Below are 24337 nucleotides of genomic sequence, written 5' to 3'. Positions count from 1 at the left end.
AGTACAACAATATCACAATAGCCTGACATCAGGCCTCTCAGAAGACATAGTATACAGTATAACTCGAAAGCTGTACATGAACATGTTCTCAGCAAGATTCACTGCAGAAATACAATAGATACAATTCTTTACATTTAAAACATATTTTATTATTATTATACAGGATTTATATTGCGTCAACAGTTTGTGCAGCACTTTACAACATGAGGGCAGACAGTACAGTTACAATACAATTCAATACAGGAGGAATTAGAGGGCCCTGCTTGTTAAGAGCTTACAATCTAGAAGGGAGGGTCAAGTGAAACAAAAAGGGTAACAACTGTAGGGGTAACTGTATATAAAAAGGTAATAACTGTATATAACTGTATATAAAACATATACTAGCTCAACATATACTAAACATATACTAGCTCATCAATTAGTATTCAATAGTAAATAGACCCAAAGCACCCCTCTGTATAAGTGCAATATACACTTTCCTGAGAGTTATGCCACATTAGTTTAATCAGACACTGTGGATGAATTGTTTATCCAACCATCCCATACTTTGTCATACTTGATAGGTATTCTGCCGCTAGTGTACGTGACTTTATACAAGGGGAAGGTTTTGTTATTAAGTGCCTTCCATCCCGGAATATATGGAGAGTGGACTTTTTCCAGGACAGTACGATTAGTTACCTAGTATAATAAAACAATAAAGTTAGAAGAGTACGTATCACCCTCTTGGGAGCTAGGGCATCAACAAGTCTTAGAAGACACACCTCAACAGTTGGACGTACACAAAGTAGTAGCCTACACATTCAGTGACCCCCTGCCAGAAGTGATTCTCATTTTATCAAGGAATGCCTACTCCTCCAGACTGATATCCATTCATCAAGTTCATATTTTGTTATTTACATAACTCCTCCCAAGCAAACCACTGCTTTCATTAGGGATGAGGGCCCTCGAGAGCAGTATTGAGGCAGGGCGCTGCTAGAGAATAAACAGTATAGGAGGGAGAAAATCAATATGGCAGTGTTCTCAACCCCATATAGTTTAGCGTTCCCAAACATTAGGAAGATTGTTGAGAGATTTATCCCTAGTCTGTACAAAGGTACATTTGCCAAGGTACTATCAAAAGGTATCAAGTCAGTGTCAAGACTGGTCCTGACATTGGGACAGTATTTGCCACCAAGCTTGTTTTCACCCCCCAGTGACAGATAATGCAGATTGGTTGCGGTTTAAAAAGAACTTTATATGTGGGGAGACTGGATGTCCGTGCTGTCCCAGAATCGTAAGGCAGAGCAAGTTTAGGTCCACCATAAGTGGTAAAGAATTGTAACACTAAAGATTTGATGTACATTATTACTTGTTCTTGATGTGCGATACAATACAATACATAGGTTGTGCCACGAGAAGACTGCGAGATCATCTCCGTGACCATATACAGTAAGTACATCCCTTAAATTTTTGTAAATATTTTATTATATTTTTTCATGTGACAACACTGAAGAAATTACACTTTGCTACAATGTAAAGTAGTGAGTGTAAAGCTTGTATAACAGTGTAAATTTGCTGTCCCCTCAAAATAACTCAACACACAGCCATTAATGTCTAAACCGCTGGCAACAAAAGTGAAAAAAAAAGTTAAAATGTCCAAATTGGGCCCAAAGTGTCAATATTTTGTGAGGCCACCATTATTTTCCAGCACTGCCTTAACCCTTTTGGGCATGGAGTTCACCAGAGCTTCAGGGGTTGCCATGACGACATCACGGAGCTGGTGGATGTTGGAGAACTTGCTTTTCCATCTTCCATTTGAGGATTCCCCACAGATGCTCAATAGGGTTTAGGTCTGGAGACATGCTTGGCCAGTCCATCACCTTTACCCTCAGCTTCTTTAACAAGGCAGTGGTCATCTTGGAGGAGTGTTTGGGGTCGTTAACATGTTGAAATACTGCCCTGCGGCTCAGTCTCTGAAGGGAGGGGATCATGCTCGGCTTCAGTATATCACAGTACATGTTGGAATTCATGGTTCCCTCGATGAACTGTAGCTCCCCAGTGTCGGCAACACTCGTACACCCCCAGACCATGACACTCCCACCACCATGCTTGACTGTAGGGAAGACACACTTGTCTTTGTACTCCTAAACTGGTTGCTGCCACACGTTTGGCACCATCTGAACCAAATAAGTTTATCTTGGTCTCATCAGACCACAGGACATGGTTCCAGTAATCCATGTCCTTAGTCTACTTGTCTTCAGCAAACTGTGGGCTTTCTTGCACATAATCTTTAGAAGAGACTTTCTTCTGGGACAACAGGCATACAGATGGGTTTGATGCAGTGTGTAGAGTATAGTCTGAGAACTGACAGGCTGACCCCCCACCCCCGTCAACCTCTGCAGCAATGCTGGCAGCACTCATATGTCTATTTCCCAACCTCTGGATATGGCAATGAGCACATGCACACAACTTCTTTGGTCGACCATGGCAAAGGCCTGTTCTGAGCGGGACCTGTCCTGTTAAACCACTGTATGCTCTTGGCCACCATGCTGCAGCTCAGTTTCAGGGTCTTGGCAATCTTCTTATAGCCTAGGCCATCTTTATGTAGAACAACAATTCTTTTTTTCAGATCTCAGAGTTCTTTGCGATGAGGTGCCATGTTGAACTTCCAGTGACCAGTATGAGAGAGTGAGAGCCATAACACCAGATTTAACACACCTGCTCCCCATTCACACCTGAGACCCTGTAACACTAACGAGTGATGACACCTGGGAGGGAAAATGGTTAATTGGGCCCAATTTGGACATTTTCACTTAGGGGTGTACTCGCTTTTTTTGCCAGTGGTTTAGACATTTAATGGCTGTGTGTTGAGTTATTTTGAGGGGACAGCAAATTTACACTGTTATACAAGCTGTACACTCGCTACTTTACATTGTAGCAAAGTGTCATTTCTTCAGTGTTGTCACATGAAAAGATATAATAAAATAATGAGGGTGTACTCACATTTGTGAGATACTATATATGACTAATAAAAAAAAAAAACATGATATGAGTAATGCTTGTCATTTTAATGAGTGTCACGGGGGCGATACAACAGCGATATGTATTCAAGGTATTGAAAAGGTGACTTGTCCAAAGAGAGGTATCGACACTTTGGTTTGCAAACGCAAAGTATACTAGATTTTTCATGAAACAATGCGAATTCCTGAGGAACTAAATTTTGAATGGCACTTGACATATTTTTACCAATCGATCAGCAGATAATCCGTTCGTCAGTGTGCTAGTCCGGCGTACTAAGAATGACGCATGCTCTGAAGCAGGTACGAGAAGGAAGCTATTGGCTATTGACACAATTAACCCCTTGATCACCCCCTAGTGTTAACCCCTTTCCTGCCAATGACATTTATACAGTAATCAGTAGCTATTTATAGCACTGATCGCTGTATAGATGTCAGTGGTCCCAAAATGGTGTCAAAAGTGTCTTGTCTATCCACCGTACTATCACAGTCCTGATAAAAATCACTGATCGCTGCCATTACTAGTAATAAAAAATAAAAATGCCATAAATCTATCCTGTTTTGTAGACACTATAACTTTTGCGCAAACCAATTGATATACGCTTTTTTTTTTTTTTTTTTTTTTTTAACAAAAATATGTGGAAGAATACATATTGGCCTAAACTGAGGAAGACATTTTTTTTATATATATATTTTTGGGGGATATTTATTATAGCAAAAAGTAAAAAAAATATAGTTTTTTTTTTTTTCAAAATAGTCCGTCTTTTTTTGTTTATAGCACAAAAAAATAAAAACCGCAGTGGTGATCAAATACCACCAAAAGAAAGCTCTATTTGTAGGGGAAAAAAAGAATGTCCGTTTTGTTTGGGTACAACGCCACGCAGCCGTGCAATTTGTCATTTAAAGCGACACAGCGCCATATCGCAAAAAAAGGGTCGGTCAAGAAGGGGGTAAATTCTTCCAGGGCTGAAGTGGTTAATGTGAAGAACTCAACACCAAGTTCACCATATGGACCCCTTATGTATTTATACATGTTGATCATATCCCCCCTTAATCTCCTCTTCTCAAGAGAGAATAAATTCAGTTCCTCTAATCTCTCCTCATAGCTGAGCTCCTCCATGCCTTTATCAGTTTGGTTGCCCTTTTCTGCCCTTTCTCCAGTTCCCTGATATCCTTTTTGAGAACTGGTGCCCAAAACTGAACTGCATATTCCAGGTGAGGTCTTACTAATGATTTGAACAGGGGCAAAATGATATCTCTCGCTCTCTCTCTGGAGTCCATACCTCTCTTAATACAAGAAAGGACTTTGCTTGCTTTGGAAACCTCAGCTTGGCATTGCATGTGGTTATTGAGCTTATGATCTACCAAAACCCCCAGATCCTTCTCCACTATGGATTCCCCCAGTTGTACTCCCCCTAGCATGTATGATGCATGCATATTCTTAGCCCCCAAGTGCATAACTTTACATTTCTCAACATTAAACCTCATTTACCACTTAGCTTCCCAGTTAAAGCATTGAGGTTGGCTTGTAAATTGGAGACATCCTGTAAGGACGTTATTCCACTGCATATCTTGGTGTCATCTGCAAAGACAGAAACAATTACTTTTAATCCCAGACCCAATATCATTTATAAAGATATTAAAAAGTAAGGGTCCCAGCGCTGACTCTTGGGGTACACCACTGATAACCTTAGACCATTCAGAGTAAGAATCATTAATCGCTACTCTCTGAATTCTGTCTTTTAGCCACTTTTCTATCCATTTACAAACTGATCTTTCCAAGCCTGTAGACTTTACCTTACATATGAGCCATGTGTGGGGAGTCAAACGCTTTTGTAAGATCCAAGTATACCATGTCCACCGCCACCCCTCTGTCCAATTTTTTTTTTTGCCTCCTCAAAAAAAGAAATTAACGGGCTGCCCTAGGTGTTTTACTGAAAAAACAAGCCAAAAAAACTCTAGGTGTGAATGGGGCTTGAAAGTGAAATTGGCGCATGTACACAAGAACAATCATTATCCTTTAACATCTGTGTGTGTCTAAAGGCATAGCAAACCGCACAGAAAATGCATGCTTTGCCATGCGTTTCAGAAATCCTGCAAATGTGCATCGTGTTTGTGTTGTCCTTACATGTTAAAGGCTCTTCAAGTGCAGCAGATGCACCAAAAACTGCGGTAATGCACCAAGTTTAGGAGCTTCTCTGTGGTGATTGTGAATGAGCTGCCCGATGCTTGATGAGTAAAAAAAAATGCTCCAAAACCCCCCGAAAAAAACACATGCTGGAATGTGAGTATTTTTGGTACGTGGAAATGTGAACAAGGCCTCTTTCCGTCCACTCCCTCCTATGTACTTGTTTAAAGATGGCCATACACTATGCAATATGATTGTACAATCTCTGTAAAATTTCCTTTTAGATTTACCAGAACTATGGAATAGGATGGCCCATCTGACCAAACCATTCAATTTGTGTCAAATCAGACAGAACCTTGTACTACGTAGCTGATGGGAGATATTAAGGAGATTGAACAATCAGATTGTATAGGAAGTGGTGGAACGTAGAATTATAATGAGGGAGGTGTGGCCCAGAGTGGTGAAAACACCCTATCGCACTCTATTCTGTGATGCAACAAGGAAGTGAAGGCTTCTGGGAGATGACCTTCAGGAAGTGAAAGCTGAGAAACGATCTACAGGAAGTGATAGTCTCAAAATTATTTAAAATTATTTAAAAAATCCAAATAAACTGACAAAATTTTAAACCTCCTGCGGATAAGGTTAGTGGGAGAAAAGGGCATTAAGATGGTTGAGCCAAAAATGGCATATGAAAACGCTTCTATTTATTATGAAAAGTGAAATTCTGCCTGTAAAGGCGAACTTATCCTTTAAATTAATAGCACTTCACAATTTTCAAATGAAAGTTGTTGTAAACTTGAATGTTGTACTTCTACCTATAGGTAAGCCTATAATAAGTCTTACCTATAGGTACTGTAAATATCTCCTAAACGTGTGCCGTTTAGGAGATATTTACTATAAAAGCAGCCAATGACTTCATCAGCGCATGCGCTCTGAAAGAACGGCCACCCGGGCCGCGCCTTCAGAATCCTGTGCCGTGCATGGGAGTGATGTCATCACGGTTCTGACCAGTCACACAGCCAGAGTCCGCGGACCCGGAAGGAATACGGGTAAAGATGGAAGCGGCCTCTAGTGATGTATTGTCATGCTTCATTTTCATGTAAGTTTCACATAATGTGCTAGTATGCAATGCGCATATATATATATATATATGAAAGCACATTATGCCTTTACCTTGCAGGTCTGAAAAAAGCACCCAGTAGATTACAACCGCTTTAAGTTTTTGCTGGAGACATCAGAGTTCTCAAGTATGCAATCCTTGCTATATTTACATAACCTTAACAAATTCTGATAACCTCATTATATTGCAGGAAATATTTTATGGAGGAAACCAACTGGATTTGCATTGAACTCAGTGGTTATAAAGCCTTCACTGAAAATCCCAGATATGGATGAGGATGGTATAGAAGACCTGATGATTTTTTTAACAATCGAACAGGAGGTAAGATGAATTCCATAGTGTAAACCTTAAAGCTGGACTCTGGGATAAGAAAATATTGTCTATATACAAGAGTCATGTGTATTCTTCCATGAGCCTTGGTGTGCTTTGTGTATTTCTTCCAGATCTGTACAGTAATCCAGTGGGAAACTTTACCTTTCTGCAGCAGCTTCCTGTAATAAAGACCAGTTACTGCTGTTCTCTCTTTGTGACTGGTCCTGTTGTCATCCCCACCTGCGGCGAGTGGAGCCTGCTGGGTCCCTCCCATAGCTCTGCTTTCTGCACCGGAATGTACAACACATTGATGTCACTGCTACTTTTGGGGTTGCAATGGCATATGGAGCTCACAAAGTGGATTTATTTCCTCTGTAGTTATTGAGGAATGTATTGAAATGGGAGTTTCTGTGCCGGAGTTCAGCTTTTAGTCATTTAGTTCATGCTTGTATTCTTGAATGCCTGTGTGTTTTCTTCAGTTATCTGTAAATGTTAAAAAGTAGAAAGTATGTAATATACACCCCCCCCCCCCCCGAAAGCAGAGGCTAAACCGTGCCTGCGTGTTATACGCCAATATTTAAAAAATGTTACCAATGGGGGAGATTGGACAGTCCACCTCATTGGGAGGGTGTTGGGCCGGCCGCCCCACCTCTCCTGTCCCTGGGGCAGTGCTGCTATACTTAAGAAAATAACACAGCCCCTCCCACACACCGCGCCCCCCCCAAGCCATGCCTCTTATACCACAAGCAACGCTACTTGTTCTGGCCGCTCTCCTCCTCCCGCTCCACCTCCTCCTCGATTGTTGCTTTTGATTGAAGGAGGAGGCTTCTGTGTGCCTCAATTGATGCTCGCTCTCTCGTGGACCCGGTCATGTGATTCTCCTCTGCTGTTTCATTGATGATCACGTGACCGCCCTCCTCCTACTCCGCCTTCTCTACGATTGTAGCTTTTGATTGGAGGAGGAGAGCAGTCATATGAACATCAATGACCAGGTCCACGAGAGAGCGGCATCAATTGAGGCACACAGAAGCCCCCATCCACAATGAGCGTGACACAGGAGGAGCAGCATACGAGAAAGGGCTGTCAGCAACACCTTCTCAACCCCTAAAGGTATGCTGGCAGCTCTGTCCCAGGAGGATTTATAATGCCAGGAGTCCTTGTACTGTGCAGGGTAAGGAGTCTGTGGGCTGTGCAGGGGGCTGTAGAAAGTTTTTTTTCCCTGAAACTTCCCTCTTAAAATCGGGGTGCGTGTTATACGTCGATGCGTGTTATACACCGATAAATACAGTATATATAAGAAAAGAAAACAGATTCTTTATTGGCTTGTATAGTTTTGTTTTTTTACAGCACATTGAAATTTACAACCAAAAATGTAAATGTGTTTTTATTTGATAGACCAACACAAAGTGGCACATAATTGTGAAGTGGAAGGAAAATGATAAATGGCTTTCAACATTTATTACAAACATATATGTGAAAAGTGTGACATACATTAGAATTCAACCCCCCTCAGTCAATACTTTGTAGAACCACCTTTTGCTGCAATTACAGCTGCAAGTCTTTTTGGGGAGGTCTCTACCAGCTTTGCACAGCTAGAGAGTGACGTTTTTGCCCATTCTTCTTTGCAAAATAGCTCAAGCTCTGTCAGATTGGATGGAAAGCGTCTGTGAACTGCAATTTTCAAGTCTTGCCACTGATCCTCAATTGGACTTAGATCTGGACTTGGACTGGGCCATTCTATCGCATCACTATGCTTTGATCTAAACCATTCCATTGTAGCTCTGGCTGTATGTTTAGAGTTGTTGTCCTGCTGAAAGGTGAACCTCTGCCCCAGTCTCAAGTCTTTTGCAGACTCTAACAGGTTTTCTTCTAACATTGCCCTGTATTTGGCTCCATCCATCTTCCCATCAACTCTGACCAGCTTCCCTGTCCCTGCTGAAGAAAAGCATCCACACATTATGATACTGTCATCACCATGTTTCACAATGGGGATGGTATGTTCAGGGTGATGTGCAGTGTGAGTTTTCTGCCACACATGGAGTTTTGCTTTTAGACCAAAAAGTTCACTTTTGGTCTCATCTGACCAGAGCACCTTCTTCCACTTGTTTACTGTGTCCACCCAACTTGTGTGCTGTGCGACTCTTCCATAAAGGCCAGATCTGTGGAGTGCAGGACTAATAGTTGTCCTGTGGACAGATTCTTCCACCTGAGCTGTGAATGTTTGCAGTTCCTCCAGAGTTACCACGGGCCTCTTGGCTGCTTCTCTGATGAATGGGCTCCTTGCCTGGCCTGTCAGTTTCGTTGGACGGCCATGTCTTGGTAGGTTTGCATTTGTGCCATACTCTATCCATTTTCTGATGCTGGATTGAACAGTGTTACATGAGATTTTTTAAAGCTTGGGATATTTTTTTTATAACCTAACCCTTCTTTAAACTTCTCCACAACTTTGTCCCTGACCTGTCTGGTTTGTTCTTTTGGCCTTCGTTTACTAAGGTTCTCTAACAAACCTCTGCAGGCTTCTCAGAACAGCTGTATTCATACTGAGATTTAAATACATATTGGTGGACTCTATTTACTAATTATGCGACTTCTGAAGGCAATTGGTTCCATTTGATTTTTGTATAGGGGTTTCAGAATAAAGGGGGCTGAATAGAAATGCATGCCACACTTTTCACATATTTATTTGTAAAAAAAATGTTGAAAACCATTTATCATTTTCCTTCCACTTCACAATTGTGTGCCACTTTCCACTTTGTGTTGATCTATCACATTAAATCCCAATAAAATACATTTATGTTTTTGATTGTAACATGACATAATGTGGAAAATTTTCAAGGGGTGTGAATACTTTTTGCAAGGTATTGTATCATACCAAATACTGTTTATGTTAAAATGCATGTGTTGGAGCTTGTTTACCTTCCTTATCTATGGTTTTGTTTTTTTGGAGAGGCACTTTTCGTGGTTTGCTTTCTCTTTATCGTGTTCAAAAACCCTGTTTTTTACAGATATGAATAACTCTGAGTGAGAACTGAATGACATATCATAGTGAAGCTATTACGCAAAAAGTTGGGTCTGGGAAAGCACGCCTTTCCATGTTGGACCAGTATTTCCATTTTTTACACAATTTTTTTAAATGCACACTATGGGCTTGAAAATGTATTCTAGACTGCAAAGATTATGGAAACAGGAAAAGCAATCATGGTATAAGAAAAGTATAACGTACCAAGATAGCAGTATTTAGCATAGAAACAAAGAATAATATTTATTATAAAAAAATATAAAAACTGTTATGTAGAAACCTACATAAAACATATTTGGGATTATAACCCCTGGCAGATTTTTTTTTTTTTTTTGCCATCTGTGACCCATTGGGGAGATTTACCTTTGCTTCCTGCATGTTTAGGAAATATTAATTTTACCTACAGGTAAGCCATATTATGGAATCCCTTGGTGCCCCCAGGTCATCAAAACTTGTGTCCCCATAGGAAGGTTTCCCCTCTATTACTTTTCTGGGAACAATCCAAAATTTGGGATTTTCTTTTCCTTTCAATGATAATGGTGAACAGGACAAATAACGAAGTGCATCTCCCTAATGGGGGCACAGGCATTAATAATATCCTAATAGGTGCTCTAAAACATCCCCACTCTGCCCAAAACTTTAGTTGTATTTTAAAGTTGAACTCCAGCCTTACCTTCAGTCTCGCACAGTTGTACAGGCTCATCTCCTGTACTAAAATTGCCTACTCCTGATTTTACTGCACACTGTGAGCTTTGTTCAGAAGGTGCAGCAAGCCAGAGCCCATCTCATTTACTGTTTGGGGGACATTTTGCCCTTCTGCCCTGGCCTTATTGTACCTGACCTGCCCCTTTTGATTATTTGGATTTCAGCTTTTTCAGTCTTGGAGCCTCGGGGTCACATGTACTGTAGGCATTACCTAGGACAGTTTGTTTGCAATTGTAGCCTACCTAGGAGCACCTACTTCACCAGATTTACATTCACCCATAAAAGCATTTTAATATTTGCTTAATTCCTCCCAAGATCCAGCCCACTGCTTCCATCAGAGCTGAAGGCTCTAGAGAGAAGTATTGAGGCAGGGTGCTGTGACGTTTTCAGGAAGCTTTATACAGCACCCTGCCAGCCCCTCTCCTCAGCCATGACCTGCCTTGAAGTAATGTCCTCCCCCATGGGATGTCCTCTGTCCCCCCCACACCCCTCCCCCCCACTGTAGTGTCACCTGCCTCCCCAATGCGTTTCTTTTGTCCCATCACACACGCGCACACACACACACACAATGCAGTGTACTCTGTCCCCTTCACTCCCCCTCCCCCCCAACTGTAGTGTCCTCTGTTCCCCCCCCCCCGCACCAATGTTATGTCCTCTGTCCCCTACACACACCCCTTCCCCTACTGTAGTGTCCTCTGTCTCCTTTACACCAGTGTGTAGGTAGCACTCTCCTACCTATAGCAGAGCGGAGTGCAGAAAGTATGACAGTACTGGATAGAGGGTGGGGGTAGCAGCGGGAGCTGCCTGAGTTAACTTTTTACATTTACAAGCTGGTGATTGGTTGCTAGGACTGCCCAGCTGATTAATGTGAAAAGTTAATTCCAGCAGCTCCTGCCCCTGCCCTCTATCCATTACTGTGACTCTTGCAGTGAAGAGGAGAGCAGCGGAGGCCGGGGGAAGGACTGTATTGCCTATCGACCCGTTGGCTGCCTGCGGTCGATAAGTGATGACCTCCGCTATAACGGCACCGCTACCCCTGCTTGGATATGAACCCTTATACCAGCCCTATTTTTCTGTAATTTACAATGCCCTATTCAGTCTTTCCCTTATCTGACAATGATGAGGTTACTCCACAATATAAAAGCAGAGCTAAGTTTGAATATACTTTAGGATGTGGCTGAATTTCCTCTCTTCCTGCACATCAAACCTCTGGATGGCTGTTATCACATACAAACCAGAACCCACGCCTCTGGTCTCTGGACTACTTGTCTGAGCTGGTTCTTTAATCAGATATGTGTATTGACCATTTGCCAGTATTTATTTCATACCCAGCAATTATTGTTCATCTTTTATTACCTGTTGAAAATAGCTAACCTTTTATTTAGTGAAAGCAATGCCAACAGTGATGAAGAAATAATGATGCTCCACCTTAGACGGTACATTAGGAATGGCAGAAAGCAGAAACAAGAGCAGTGTTGAGCAGTTGATGTTGCATACATAGAAAAAGTGGTGACTGCAGTAGTGACTAGGACATTTTGTGCAACTGGTGGTAGATGTATATATACAGTATCTCACAAAAGTGAGTACACCCCTCACATTTTTGTAAATATTTTGACTTTTCATGTGACAACACTGAAGAAATGACACTTTGCTACAATGTAAAGTAGTGAGTGTATAGCAGTGCAAATTTGCTGTCCCCTGAAAATAATTCAACACAAAGCCATTAATGTCTAAACCGCTGGCAACAAAGGTGAGTACACCCCTAAGTTAAAATGTCCAAATTGGGCCCAATTTGCCATTTTTCCTCCCCGGTGTCATGTGGCTCGTTAGTGTTAAATTTGGTGTTCTCGCTCTCACTCTCTCATACTGGTGACTGGAAAAACTCTCTGAGGATCTGAAAAAAAGAATTGTTGCTCTACATAAAGATGGTCAAGGCCAGTGATGGCGAACCTTGGCACCCGAGATGTTTTGGAACTACATTTTCCATGATGCTCATGCACTCTGCAGTGTAGTTGAGCATCATGGGAAATGTAGTTCCAAAACATCTGGGGTGCCAAGGTTAGCCATCACTGGTCTAGGCTGTAAGAAGATTGCAAAAATCCTGAAACTTAGCTGCAGCACGGTGGCCAAAACCATACAGCAGTTTAACATTGTTGTATAGATTAGTTTTTGTTTTTTCTGTCAATAACAAACATGTTATACTTACCTCCACTGTGCAGTTTGTTTTGCAGAGTGGACCCGATCCTGCTGTTCTGGGGTCCCACGGCAGCTGTCTCGGCTCCTCCCCGTTAAAGGTAATCCCCTCTGGGAAGCTCTTTCCTGAGGGGGTTAGCTTGCAGGCGCGCTCCCATGTCATACACTTGGCGTCCATAGGATGCATTAAGGTGAAAAAACACGAACCTTTACAACCCCTTTAACAGGACAGGTTGCACTCGGAACAGGCCTCGCAAATGTCAACCAAAGAGGTTGAGTGCACGTGCTCAGCGTCATATCCAGAGGTTGTCTTTGGGATATAGACTATGAGTCCTGCCAGCATTGCTGCAGAGGTTGAAGGGGTGGGGGTCAGCCTGTCAGTGCTCAGACCATACGCAACACACTTCATCAAATTGGTCTACATGGCTGTCTTCCCAAAAGAAAGCCTCTTCTAAAGATAAGGCACAAGAACGCCCGCAAACCGTTTGCTGAAGACAAGCAGACGAAGGACATGGATTACTGGAACCATGTCCTGTGGTCTGATGAGACCAAGATAAACTTATTTGGTTCAGATAGTGTCAAGCATGTGTGGCAGCAACCAGGTGAGGAGTACAAAGGCAAGTGTGTCTTGCCTACAGTCAAGCATGGTGGTGGGAGTGTCATGGTCTGGGGCTGCATGAGTGCTGCCGGCACTTGGGAACTACAGTTCATTGAGGGAACCATGAATGCCAACATGTACTGTGACATACTGAAGCAGGGCATGATCCCCTCCCTTCGGAAACTGGGCCGCAGGGCAATATTCCAACATGATAATGACCCCAGACACACCGCCGAGACGACCACTGCCTTGCTAAAGATGCTGAAGGTAAAGGTGATGGACTGGCCAAGCATGTCTCCAGACCTAAACTTTATTGAGCATCTGTGGGGCATCCTCAAACGGAAGGTGGAGGAGTGCAAGGTCTCTAACATACATCAGCTCCATGATGTTGTCATGGAGGAGTGGAAGAGGACAGAGTTGCAGTGGCTGTGAAGCTCTGGTGAACTTCATGCCCAAGGCCAGAGGCTTAAGGCAGTGCTGGAAAATAATTATGGCCCCACAAAATATGGACACTTTGGGCCCAATTTGTACATTTTCACTTAGGAGTGTACTCACTTTTGTTGCCAGCGGTTTGGACATTGATGGCTGTGTGAGTTATTTTGAGAGGAAAGCACTGTTAGTGTTACTGTTACACTGTTATAGAAGCTGTACACTCACTACAGATATAATTAAATATTTACAGAAATGTGAGGGTTGTACTCACTTTTATGAGATACTGTATATAGAAAGTGGTGACATGCACATTGTGCATCTAAACAGTAGATGGGTCAAATGTCATAGGAAGTACACTAATTATGTAGTCTGGCAATGAAGGGCCAAAAAGGCACCGCAGCCCATGTTATGAAAATTTTTGGACTTTTAAGGTGCCAAAAGACCACAACTTATCACAAAAGATAAAATACTATCCAAATTTTATTTCGTAAGAAGTTAAAAGGTAATAAAAATATATCATATGACATGCAATTTTTGTAACAATGCAGCCACTTCTGCTCTACATGTTTCACCCAGAAGAGCTTCCTCATGATTCCTAAGAGGGCTGCATGTTGTTGATACTATAGATAAAGAGAAAAACAAGTTTTTCTTTGAAGGCAAAAAAATTAGTCAGGCGCCAAAGTTTCTGTCGTTTCCAATGCAAAATGCTACTAAATGTGGCAAAATGCGGTACCGTCGTTTTGCCGTGGTTTCGTTTAAAGTATAATTGGAATTTCACCTATATGTTGTTAGATTTCAACCAGTTGACCCCACCATTGAGCTTCACCCCTGACTTGATCAAACACAATTGCATGAAACTTGGGGTTAGGATTAGTGTTTCCTATTAGGGTTAGGGGGTTATGGTTAGGATTTTCCCCCTGAAGAACAAGTTTAGGGTTATTCCCTCTCAAACACTATGGTCGCCCTCTGACTCTATCCTACGCTCTTTAACCCACATCTTCAATCTCTCCCTCACCTCTGGCATCTTCTCCAATGCTCTAAAACATGCACTGGACCCAACCAATCTTAACAACCTACGCCCTATCTCCTTGCTCCCCTTTTTCCTCTAAACTGTTTGAACGCCTGATTTACAACCAACTGAGTGACCACCTCATTAAGAATAACCTTCTTGATCCCCTTCAATCTGGATTTCGCCCTCAACACTCCACAGAAACTGCTCTTTTAAAACTCACAAATGACTTGCTAACTGCAAAAACCAATGGACACTAGTCTGTACTCCTACTTCTGGATCTTTCAGCTGCCTTTGACACAGTTGACCACCCCCTCCTCAAAAAACTTTACTCCCTTGGTCTCTGTGACTGTGTTCTTCAGTGGCTCTCATCCTACCTATCCCAACGCACCTTCGGTGTCACTTACAATTCTACTTCCTCCACTTCTCTTCCCTTCTCCGTCGGGGTTCCCCAAGGTTCTGTTCTTGGACCTCTTTTATTTTCAATCTACACCTCTGCCCTGGGTCAGCTGATAGCCTCTCATGGCTTTCAATATCATTTCTGCGCTGCCAAGACACACAAATCTATCTCTCCACCCCTCAACTCACGCCATCAGTCTCCTCACGCATCACTAACTTGCTAGCAGACATATCTGTATGAATGTCACAACACTTCCTCAAACTCAGCTTGTCCAAAACCGAGCTTATAATATTTTCTCCCCCATGTACCTCTTCCCCTGACTTCTCTGTCAAGAGCAATGGCACAACCATCCACCCATCCTCACATGCCAAGGTGTTATCCTGGACTCTGAACTCTCCTTTCAGCCCCATATCCAATCACTTTCCAAAGCTTGCTGCCTCAACCTCTGCAACATCTCCAAGCAACGTCCCTTTCTAACCAATGAAACCACAAAGCTCCTGATTCACTCCCTGGTTATCTCTCGCCTTGATTGCTGCAACTCCCTCCTCATTGGCTTACCTTTAAATAGACAATCCCCCCCTTCATTCCATCATGAATGCTGCTGCCAGACTCATCCACCTTACAAACTGCTCAGTGTCTGCTACCCCTCTCTGCCAATCCCTCCATTGGCTGCCACTTGCCCAACAGATTCAATTCAAAATACTAACATTAAGTTACAAAGCCATCCACAACTCTGCCCCCAGCTACATCACTAGCCTAGTTTCAAAATACCAACCTAATCGCCCTCTTCGTTCCTCCCAAGACCTCCTGCTCTCTAGCACCCTCATCACCACCTCCTATATCCGCCTCCAGGACTTCTCCCGAGCCTCGCCCATCCTCTGGAATTCGCTACCCCAATCTGTTAGACTGTCTCAAAATGTATCCACTTTTAGGCGATCCCTGAAAACTTTCCACTTCACAGAAGCCTATTCTGCCTCCATCTAACAACTGCACTATTTTCTCCTTTAGCTCATCCCCCACAGCTATTACCCTTTTGTATAACTTGACCCTCCCTCCTAGATTGTAAGCTCTAACGAGCAGGGCCCTCTGATTCCCCCCTGTATTGAATTGTATTGTAATTGTACTGTCTGCCCTAATGTTGTAAAGCGCTGCATAAACTGTTGGTGCTATATAAATCCTGTATAATAATAATAATAATGGTAAGATTTAGGGCTTCTGGTTAGGGTTTCCCATTAGGGTTAGGGGGTTAGGGTTAGGGTTTTCCCCTTGAAGAAAAAGTTTAGGGTTATGGTAAGTGTTAGGGTTTCACATTAGGGTTAGGATTTTTGGTTGGGGTTAGGGTTTCCCATTAGGGTTGGGGGTTAGGATTTTCACCTTGAAGAACAAGTTTAGGGTTATGGTAAGTGTTATGGTTTCCCATTAGGGTTAGGGTTAGGGCTTTCCCCTTGAAAAACTAGTTTAGGGTTATGGTAAGTGTTATGGTTTCCTATTAGGGTTGGGGGGTTAGGGTTTTCCCCTTGAAAAACTAGTTTAGGATTACGGTAAGTGTTATGGTTTCCCGTTAGGGGTTCCCATTAGGGTTAGGGGGTTATGGTTAGGGTTTCCCCTTGAAGAACAAGTTTAGAGTTATGGTAAGTGTTATGGTTTCCGGTTAGGGTTTCCCATTAGGGTTAGGCTTAGGAGGTTAGGGTTTACCCTTGAAGAACAAGTTAGGATTAGGGTTTCCGGATAGGGTTTCCAGTTAGGGTTAGGGGGTTAGGGTTTCCCATTAGGATTAGGGGGTTATGGTTAGGGTTTTCCCCTTGAAGAACAAATTAGGGTTAGGGTTTCCCATTAGGGTGTTATGGTTAGGGTTTTGTCCTTGAAGAACAAGTTTAGGGTTATGGTAAGTGTTAGGGTTACCCATTAGGGGGTTATGGTTAGGGTTTTTTCCTTGAAGAGCAAGTTAGGGTTTCCCATTAGGGTTAGGGGGTTATGGTTAGGGTTTTCCCCTTGAAGAACAAGTTAGGGTTTCTGGTTAGGGTTTCCGGTCAGGGTTAGGGGTTAGGGTTATGGTTTCCCAAGGGGGTTATGGTTAGGGTTTTCCCCTTGAACAAGTTAGGGTTAGGGTTTCCGGTCAGGGTTAGGGTTTCCCATTAGGGTTAGGGGGTTATGGTTAGGGTTTTCCCTTTTGAAGAACAAGTTAGGTTTAGGGGTTCTGGTCAGGGTTAGGGTTGAGGGGTATATGGTTAGGGTTGTTATGGTTAGGGTTTTCCCCTTGAAGAACAAGTTAGGTTTAGGGTTTCCGGTTAGGGTTAATTAAAAATATTTTAAAAATTGCAATTAAAATTTTCTTAAAAAAGACAAAATAAATTAATAAAAAAAAAAAAAAATGAAATTACACATCCAGCTTTTAAAAAAAATAAAATTAAACAAAAAATTCTAATAATCATTTGCAATTTAAAAATTAAATATATTTAAAAAATTGCAATAAAATTTTTCATAAATAAAAAAATGAAATTACATATACAGCTTATAAAAAAATAAATAAACAAAATATACTAATCCATTGCAGTTTAAAAATTAAATATATTAAAAAATTTGCATTTTTTTTCCTCACATATGCTCATTATGGAATCTTTAGTAAAAGCACTGAAATTGAGGTAGATACAAGTACACTGCTGCTCTCCCAGCTGCTGCTACTCACTCTGGTCTCACAGAATGGCTAAAATAGTTAAACAATACTGTTTTTTGGGCTTTGGGAGGGTCCTATGATATCTTAAATGAACGCTCCTAGATGAAAACGCAGCATGCAAACGCAGCAAAACAGGCATTTTTAAACGCCGGGTTTGAAGCTGCCAAAAAATTTGTTCAGAGGAGGTTGCCTCAGCATCCCATGTACGTTAAGCCTAAAAACCATGCTTGCAAGTTGCTTGTAGACATGGGCAGTGTAAGCAGTAAATTGCAAATGTTAGCATTTATGAAGTTATGGAATTTCAATCAAAGTAGAGGACAAAGCCCTTTCTGAGAAATGACATTTTCTGCAATACCTCTTTTTTGAAATACTGATTTGAGAAATTTACAGCTGGACAGCGTGGGAGGAACTGGTCTTACAAGCTTGCACAGTGGGGATGCCTCTAGGTTCACATTCAGCTTACTGCATAACCTTTTGTTAAAGAATCAAATGCTTTCTACATTCCACACGTCCCTGCTTGTAGAACACTATATTTATATATGGAGACAGTCTTCCTACGTCTTCTTTTATTTTCCATGTTGTTTTGATATTCACATCTATTATTGGATATTTTTATCATGGGCATTATTTGGATATGATTTTTGATTATTCACATTTATGAATTATTTTTTTTTTTTACATTTAATATACCATGTTTATCGGCATATAAGACGCACTTTTTTCCCCTTAAAATCAGGGGAAAATCACGGGTGCGTGTTATACGCCGATTCCCCACCAATTGTCAGCTTTTCTGCCGTTCTCGGCTATTTTCAGCTGTTCTCGGCGGCTTTCGGAAAGCCGTCGGCCGAGTGCAGCCGAAAATAGCCGAAAGCCACCGAGAACGGCTGAGAGCTACCGAGCACCACCGAGATACACAGGACATCCGCTCTGTATCTCGGCAGCACCATTTTTAAAACGACAAGCCTGCAAAAGACACTGACAAGGCTGCAATGCAAGCCTGCAAATGACACTGACAAGGCTGCATTGATGGGCATTTAAATGTAAGTTTTTTTCCATAAACTTCCCTCCTAAAAGTTTTTTCCTTAAAAATTCCCTCCTAAACTTGGGGTGCGTGTTATACGCCAGTGCATGTTATACACCGATAAATACGGTATATACAGTCAGGTCCAAAAATAATGGGACATTGACACAATTCTATTCTTTTTGGCTCTATACACCACCACAATGGGTTTGAAATAAAACAAACAAGATTTGCATTAACGGCAGACTTTCAGCTTTAATTTGAGGGTATTTACATCCAAATCAGGTGAACGGTGTAGGAATTACATATATAGTTTATATATGTGCCACACCTAATATTTTTGCTATGTTGTGATGGGTTTGTTTTGTTTTTTCAGCCTAATGATGGCTTGCTTCACTGATAGTGACAGCTCTTTGGATTTCATATTGAGAGTTGACAGCAACAGATTCCAAATGCAAATAGCACACTTGAAATTAACTCTGGACCTTTTATCTGCTCCTTGTAAATGGGATAATGAGGGAATAACACACACTTGGCCATGGAACAGCTGAGCAGCCAATTGTCCCATTACTTTTGGCCCCTTAAAAAGTGGGAATCAAATATACAAACTGTTCTAATTCCTACACCGTTCACCTGATTTGGATGTAAATACCCTCAAATTGAGGCTGGGTTCACACTGGAGCGATCCGGGAACGCCGCGAATCCGTGGCGTTTTCACGCATCCCATGCGTCCCGCCGGCAGTTCACACTGCCCTATGCGGACTGCTGGGAGTGTCAGTGAAATGTTAATGACACCCCCAGATCAGTTCGCATATCGCAGTGCGATCTGCAAACTCGGACAGGAATCGGATCGCATGGTGTGAACATCCATGCGATCCAATTCTGCTGCGGACCAAAAAAAGGGTCCCGTGCGAGTTTGCGGCGGGTGCGATGCGAATTCAGCCATACTATCTGTATGGCTGAACTCGCATCGCACAGAGATCGGATGTGATTTGCACTGCAGTGCGGTGCGAATCACATCCGGTTCTCGCTGCCGCATCGGTGTGAACCCAGCCTAAAGCTGAATGTCTGTCGTTAAAACACATCTTGTTTGTTTCATTTCAAATCCATTGTTGGTGTATAGAGCCAAAAAGATTAGAATTGTGTCGATTTCCCAATATTTATGGACCTGATGGTAGCTGGTTTGATAATTAAAGAACAGCGCAATGTCAAATAAACATGTTTGATGTTCAAAAGTGTTCTATTGGCCAAGGGCATCCTTTCCAAGTCCCATTTTTTCACTACCCTAGACTCAGACTAAATGTACCCGCTGAGTCAAATACACAGGCTGCCTTTGCTGCCATCCTGCTGAAAGTGCCAAGAAAAGCCACCTTATGCAGTATTTGTTACATAGAAGAGAGCAGAACTATGGCACATACTGTATAGACATGCACAATGTTTTGTAGGTAGGAGGAATGTGGTCAAGAGGATGCCCAGGACCAGAATGCTGCATGTCAGTAGAGAAGGCACCAAAGACTGTCATGAGGGGAAGTGAACTCCAGTAAAAAAGAAAAGAAACTGTGTCTGTATTGTTTGTATATGTGTGTGTATACAACCTACTGGTAGTATATAAACTACTGTGCAAAAGTTTTAGACAGGTGTGAAAAAAATGCTGTAAATCAAGAATGCTTTTAGAAATCAAATTAATAGTAAATTTTTATCGAATTAAAAGTAAATGAACAGAAGAGGGATCTAAATCAAATCAATATTTGGTGTGACTACCCTTTGCCTTCAAAATAGCATCAATTCTTCTAGGTACACTTGCACACAGTTTTTGAGGGAACTAGGCAAGTAGGTTGTTTTGAACATCTTTTAGAACTAACCACAGATCTTCTGTGGATGTAGGCTGCCTCAAATCCTTCTGTCTCTTCATGTAATCCCAGACAAACACGATGATGGAATCAGGGCTCTATGGGGGCCAAACCAAAGATAGTTCTTCATGACATTGGCTGTATGTTTGGGGTCGTTATTCTGCTGCAGAATAAATTTGGGGCCAATCACATGCCTCCCTGATGGTATGGCATGTTAAAGAAGGACCTGCCTGGATTTATCAGCATTGAAGACACCATTGATCCTGACCAAATCTCCATCTCTATTTGGAGAAATGCAGCCCCAAACTTGCAAGGAACCTCCACCATGCTTCACTGTTGCCTACAGAAAATCGTTATTGTATCGCTCTTCAGCCCTTCTTGCCACAACCAAAGATTTCAAATTTTGACTTATCAGTCCAGATCACCTGCTGCCATTTTTATGCACCCCAGTTCCTATGCTTTTGTGCATAGTTAGTCACTTAGCCTTGTTTCCATGTTTGAGGTATGTTTTTTTTGGCCGCAATTCTTCCATGAAGAAGTCTGCTCGCCAGACTTTTCCAGACAGTAGGTGGGTATACCTGAATCCCACTGGTTTCTCTCCAGTTCTGTGCTGATGACACTGGTGGATGTCTTCCGATGTTGAAGGGAAGCAAGCATGTTGTGTCTTTCATCTGCTGCACTAAGTTTCCTTGGTTGACCACTGCATCTACGGTCCTCGGCATTGCCCGTTTCTTTGTGCTGCTTCAAAAGAGCCTGAACAACACATCTTGAAATCTTTGTCTGGGAGAGACCTTGCTAATGCAGTATAACTACCTTGTGTCTTGTTGCTGTGCTCAGTCTTGCCATGCTTTATATAAATCAACCAGTGTGGCCCGTTTGTTATTATCAGTACCCTGTAAACATTATTGGCAGCCACTATAATAAAACTGATACAGTGTAATACAATTGTGACTACTGTCATCAGTAACCTATAAACATCAATGGTGACCAGTAAAATTCATACAGTGTAATGAAATTGTGACTATAAACATAAATGGAGTCCATAAAATGTCCAAAAAGAGAAAAGAGATGACTGGTGTAAACGGTCAAATTTTCCGTCCCACAAGCCGTGATGGAAATAGAAAGACTCCTAGGATAGCCAAAGTGAAACCATCCACTCTCATGCAAGGAATACCAGAGTGCTTGTGACCCCCTAATAAGTGTGCTCAGTCAACGCTCATTACATTAGAAAAGCTGGCATCATGGAAGAGGACAATCTTCATTTAAAACCCAGAAGCATGTCCAGTGGTTAAAAATAAACTCCTTTAGTAGTTAACAGAGAGTCCACAGTAATCCAACTCCACCAAAGTGTCAGGATAAGCAGTAGTGTATAGGAAATAAAAAAAAATATTCCACATAGGATAATACTCTTCATCTGGTAAATGCTACTTGCCGTGCTGGTATTCAGGTCTTCATGCTTCAATACCTGATTTGTCAAATGAACTAATTATATCAAGTGCAAATTGGTGCAGGTTTGAAGGGTAGTCACACCAAATTTTGATTTAGAGTTGTATTCTTTTCTTCTTTTGTAAATTGATAAAAACAAACAATAAAAATATATATTTTTGAAAGAATTCTTACCTTACAGCATTACTTCACACCTGCCTAAAACTTTTACACTGTATTGTAAGCACCATATCAAACCAAGCAATTATGCCGCTGGTAATTGGTGCAGGATTGTACTATACAATGTTGCTACTCCCTTTCTGCCCAATTCAGCTCTTTCACTGCTCCCTCAGTAGCAGTAAAATGTGTGCCTTGTTTCAGGCAGCGTGGGACTGAGCCAAGTTGTTACTTTGTTCATCACCTCACTGTTGTATTGTTACTGAAATGTGAAGTGCGGAATAGAAAGGTCCCATTGGTTTATGAAAATTATGATTTTTATTTTGTTCTTGCTTTAAAGGGCTGCTTAGCTATCATATCCCTGAACAGAACACCTCTATTCTCTTCTCCATAGGATAAGGGGAGCAATAATAATGCCACATAGGGAGAGAGCTAGAAGCTTAAAGTGGTTGTAAAAGCAACCAGGTTCCTGCAACCCCTTTCCAAAACACTTAATAGAGTCCTGTCTGAACCCAGTGATATTCCTGGCTGTATCCCTGTTCTCCTCTTGGCCTCTTCTCACAGGACATACAGACAGCAGTGGGAGCAATTGGCTCCTGCAACTGTCAGTCAAATCCTGTGAGAAGGAAGTGGGGGCTGTGGCTGAGCTGCACTTTGTGTGTCCATAGACGCACACAGCCCGGCTCCAGAGCATGCCCGCATAGGTTCCTCCATAGCACATGACTTGCTATGAGGGCACATGAGAAAAGGGGACCCCAGAAGTGTTTCAGGATGACATTACTATTCATTAAACAGAAGAATAAAGTGGGTGTGGGGGTTAGTGCTGGCTGAAACTCTCCCAAACCCCTATAAATTGGGCTTCAGACTGGGGTAGAACTATAGCCAGAATAAACAGAAAACAAAGATTGGCTTTACAGTCTCTGTGCAGTACCATTGCACAGAGCAGGTAAGTGTACCATCTTTTTTTTATTTTACTTTAACTACTTGCCGCCTGCCATATAGCAAAATGATGGCAAAGTGGTTGTGTTATCCTGACCAGACGTCATATGACGTGATCAAGATAACAACAAGCCGCTGCGCACATCGATCGTTGTTGTGGCGTGTCACTCTAACACTCTGATCAAGGTAAAGAGTCTCTGACAGAGACTCTTTAGCACGTGATCAGCCGCGTCCAATCATGTTAATCTGTCACGACCTGTTAATCGGCTTTACCTCACTCAAGTCTGACAGACGCAAGTAGAGGAGTGCCGATCGGCTGCTCTCCTGACAGGGTATGTGCTGATTATCAGCACAGCACCCCCTCGGGTTGCCCACCCAGGACCACCAGGGATGGCCACCACTGATGACCACCAGGTACGGTATCCCTGGTGGCAATGTGTGCCCACACATGATGCCAATCAGTGCCCACCAGCAATACCTGCCAGTGCCTCCTAATCAGTGATGCCCATCAGTGCCATTCATCAGTGCCCACCTATCAGTGTCCCCTATCAGTGCCACCTATCAGTGCCCATTTGTGCTGCCTACCAGTGCCCATCATTGTCGCATATCAGTGCCTATCACCAGTGCCACCTCATCAGTGCTCATAAGTGCCGCCTCATGAGTGCCCATCAGTGAAGGAGAAAACGTACCGTATATACTCGAGTATAGGCCGACCCGAATATAAGCCGAGGCCCCCAATTTACCCCCCAAAAAACTGGCAAACTTATTGACTCGTGTATAAGCCGAGGGTGAGACATGCCTGTCCATCCCTGTGTGTGTGTCCGTCCATCCCTGTGTGTCCGTCCATCCCTGTGTGTCCGTCCATCCCTGTGTGTCCGTCCATCCCTGTGTGTCCGTCCATCCATCCCTGTGTGTGTGTGTGTCCATCCATCCATCCATCCCTGTGTGTGTGTGTCTCCATCCATCCATCCATCCATCCCTGTGTGTGTGTGTCTCCATCCATCCATCCATCCATCCCTGTGTGTGTGTGTCTCCATCCATCCATCCATCCATCCCTGTGTGTGTGTGTGTGTGTGTGTGTGTGTGTGTGTGTGTGTGTGTGTCCAGCCTACCTTTGTCCCGAGCCTCCGTCCCGTGCCTTGCCTCCTTGCCTCCGTCCCGTGCCGTGCCTTGCCTCCTTGCATCCGTCCCGTGTCGTGCCTTGCCTTGCCCCCGTCCCGTCCCGTCCCGTGCCGTGCCGTGCCGTGCCTTGCCTTGCCTCCGTCCCGTGCCCTCTTCGTCGGCGGCCATTGTAAAGTTCAAAAGCTGCGCCGCCGCCTTCGCCTGTGATAGGCGGAAC

The 24337-nt window shown here is 42.7% G+C and overlaps 1 protein-coding gene across 1 annotated transcript in view; it reads left to right on the top strand.

Annotated features, from left to right (window-relative positions):
• FAM234A (family with sequence similarity 234 member A) overlaps positions 1-24337 on the top strand; it is a 93688-nt gene that overhangs the window by 25440 nt on the left and 43911 nt on the right. The window contains exon 5 of the mRNA XM_077448781.1: positions 6435-6565. Within this exon, the coding sequence (XP_077304907.1) occupies positions 6435-6565 (131 nt within the window). The remainder of the gene's footprint in view (positions 1-6434; positions 6566-24337) is intronic.

Source organism: Lithobates pipiens, unplaced genomic scaffold (assembly GCF_037356315.1).
Source record: "Lithobates pipiens isolate NorthernLeopardFrog02 unplaced genomic scaffold, aLitPip1_a1.2 Scaffold_22, whole genome shotgun sequence".
Classification (NCBI taxonomy): Eukaryota; Metazoa; Chordata; class Amphibia; order Anura; family Ranidae; genus Lithobates; species Lithobates pipiens.
The sequence above is the reverse complement of the archived record's forward strand: the minus strand, read 5'-3'. Positions and strand labels throughout refer to the sequence as shown.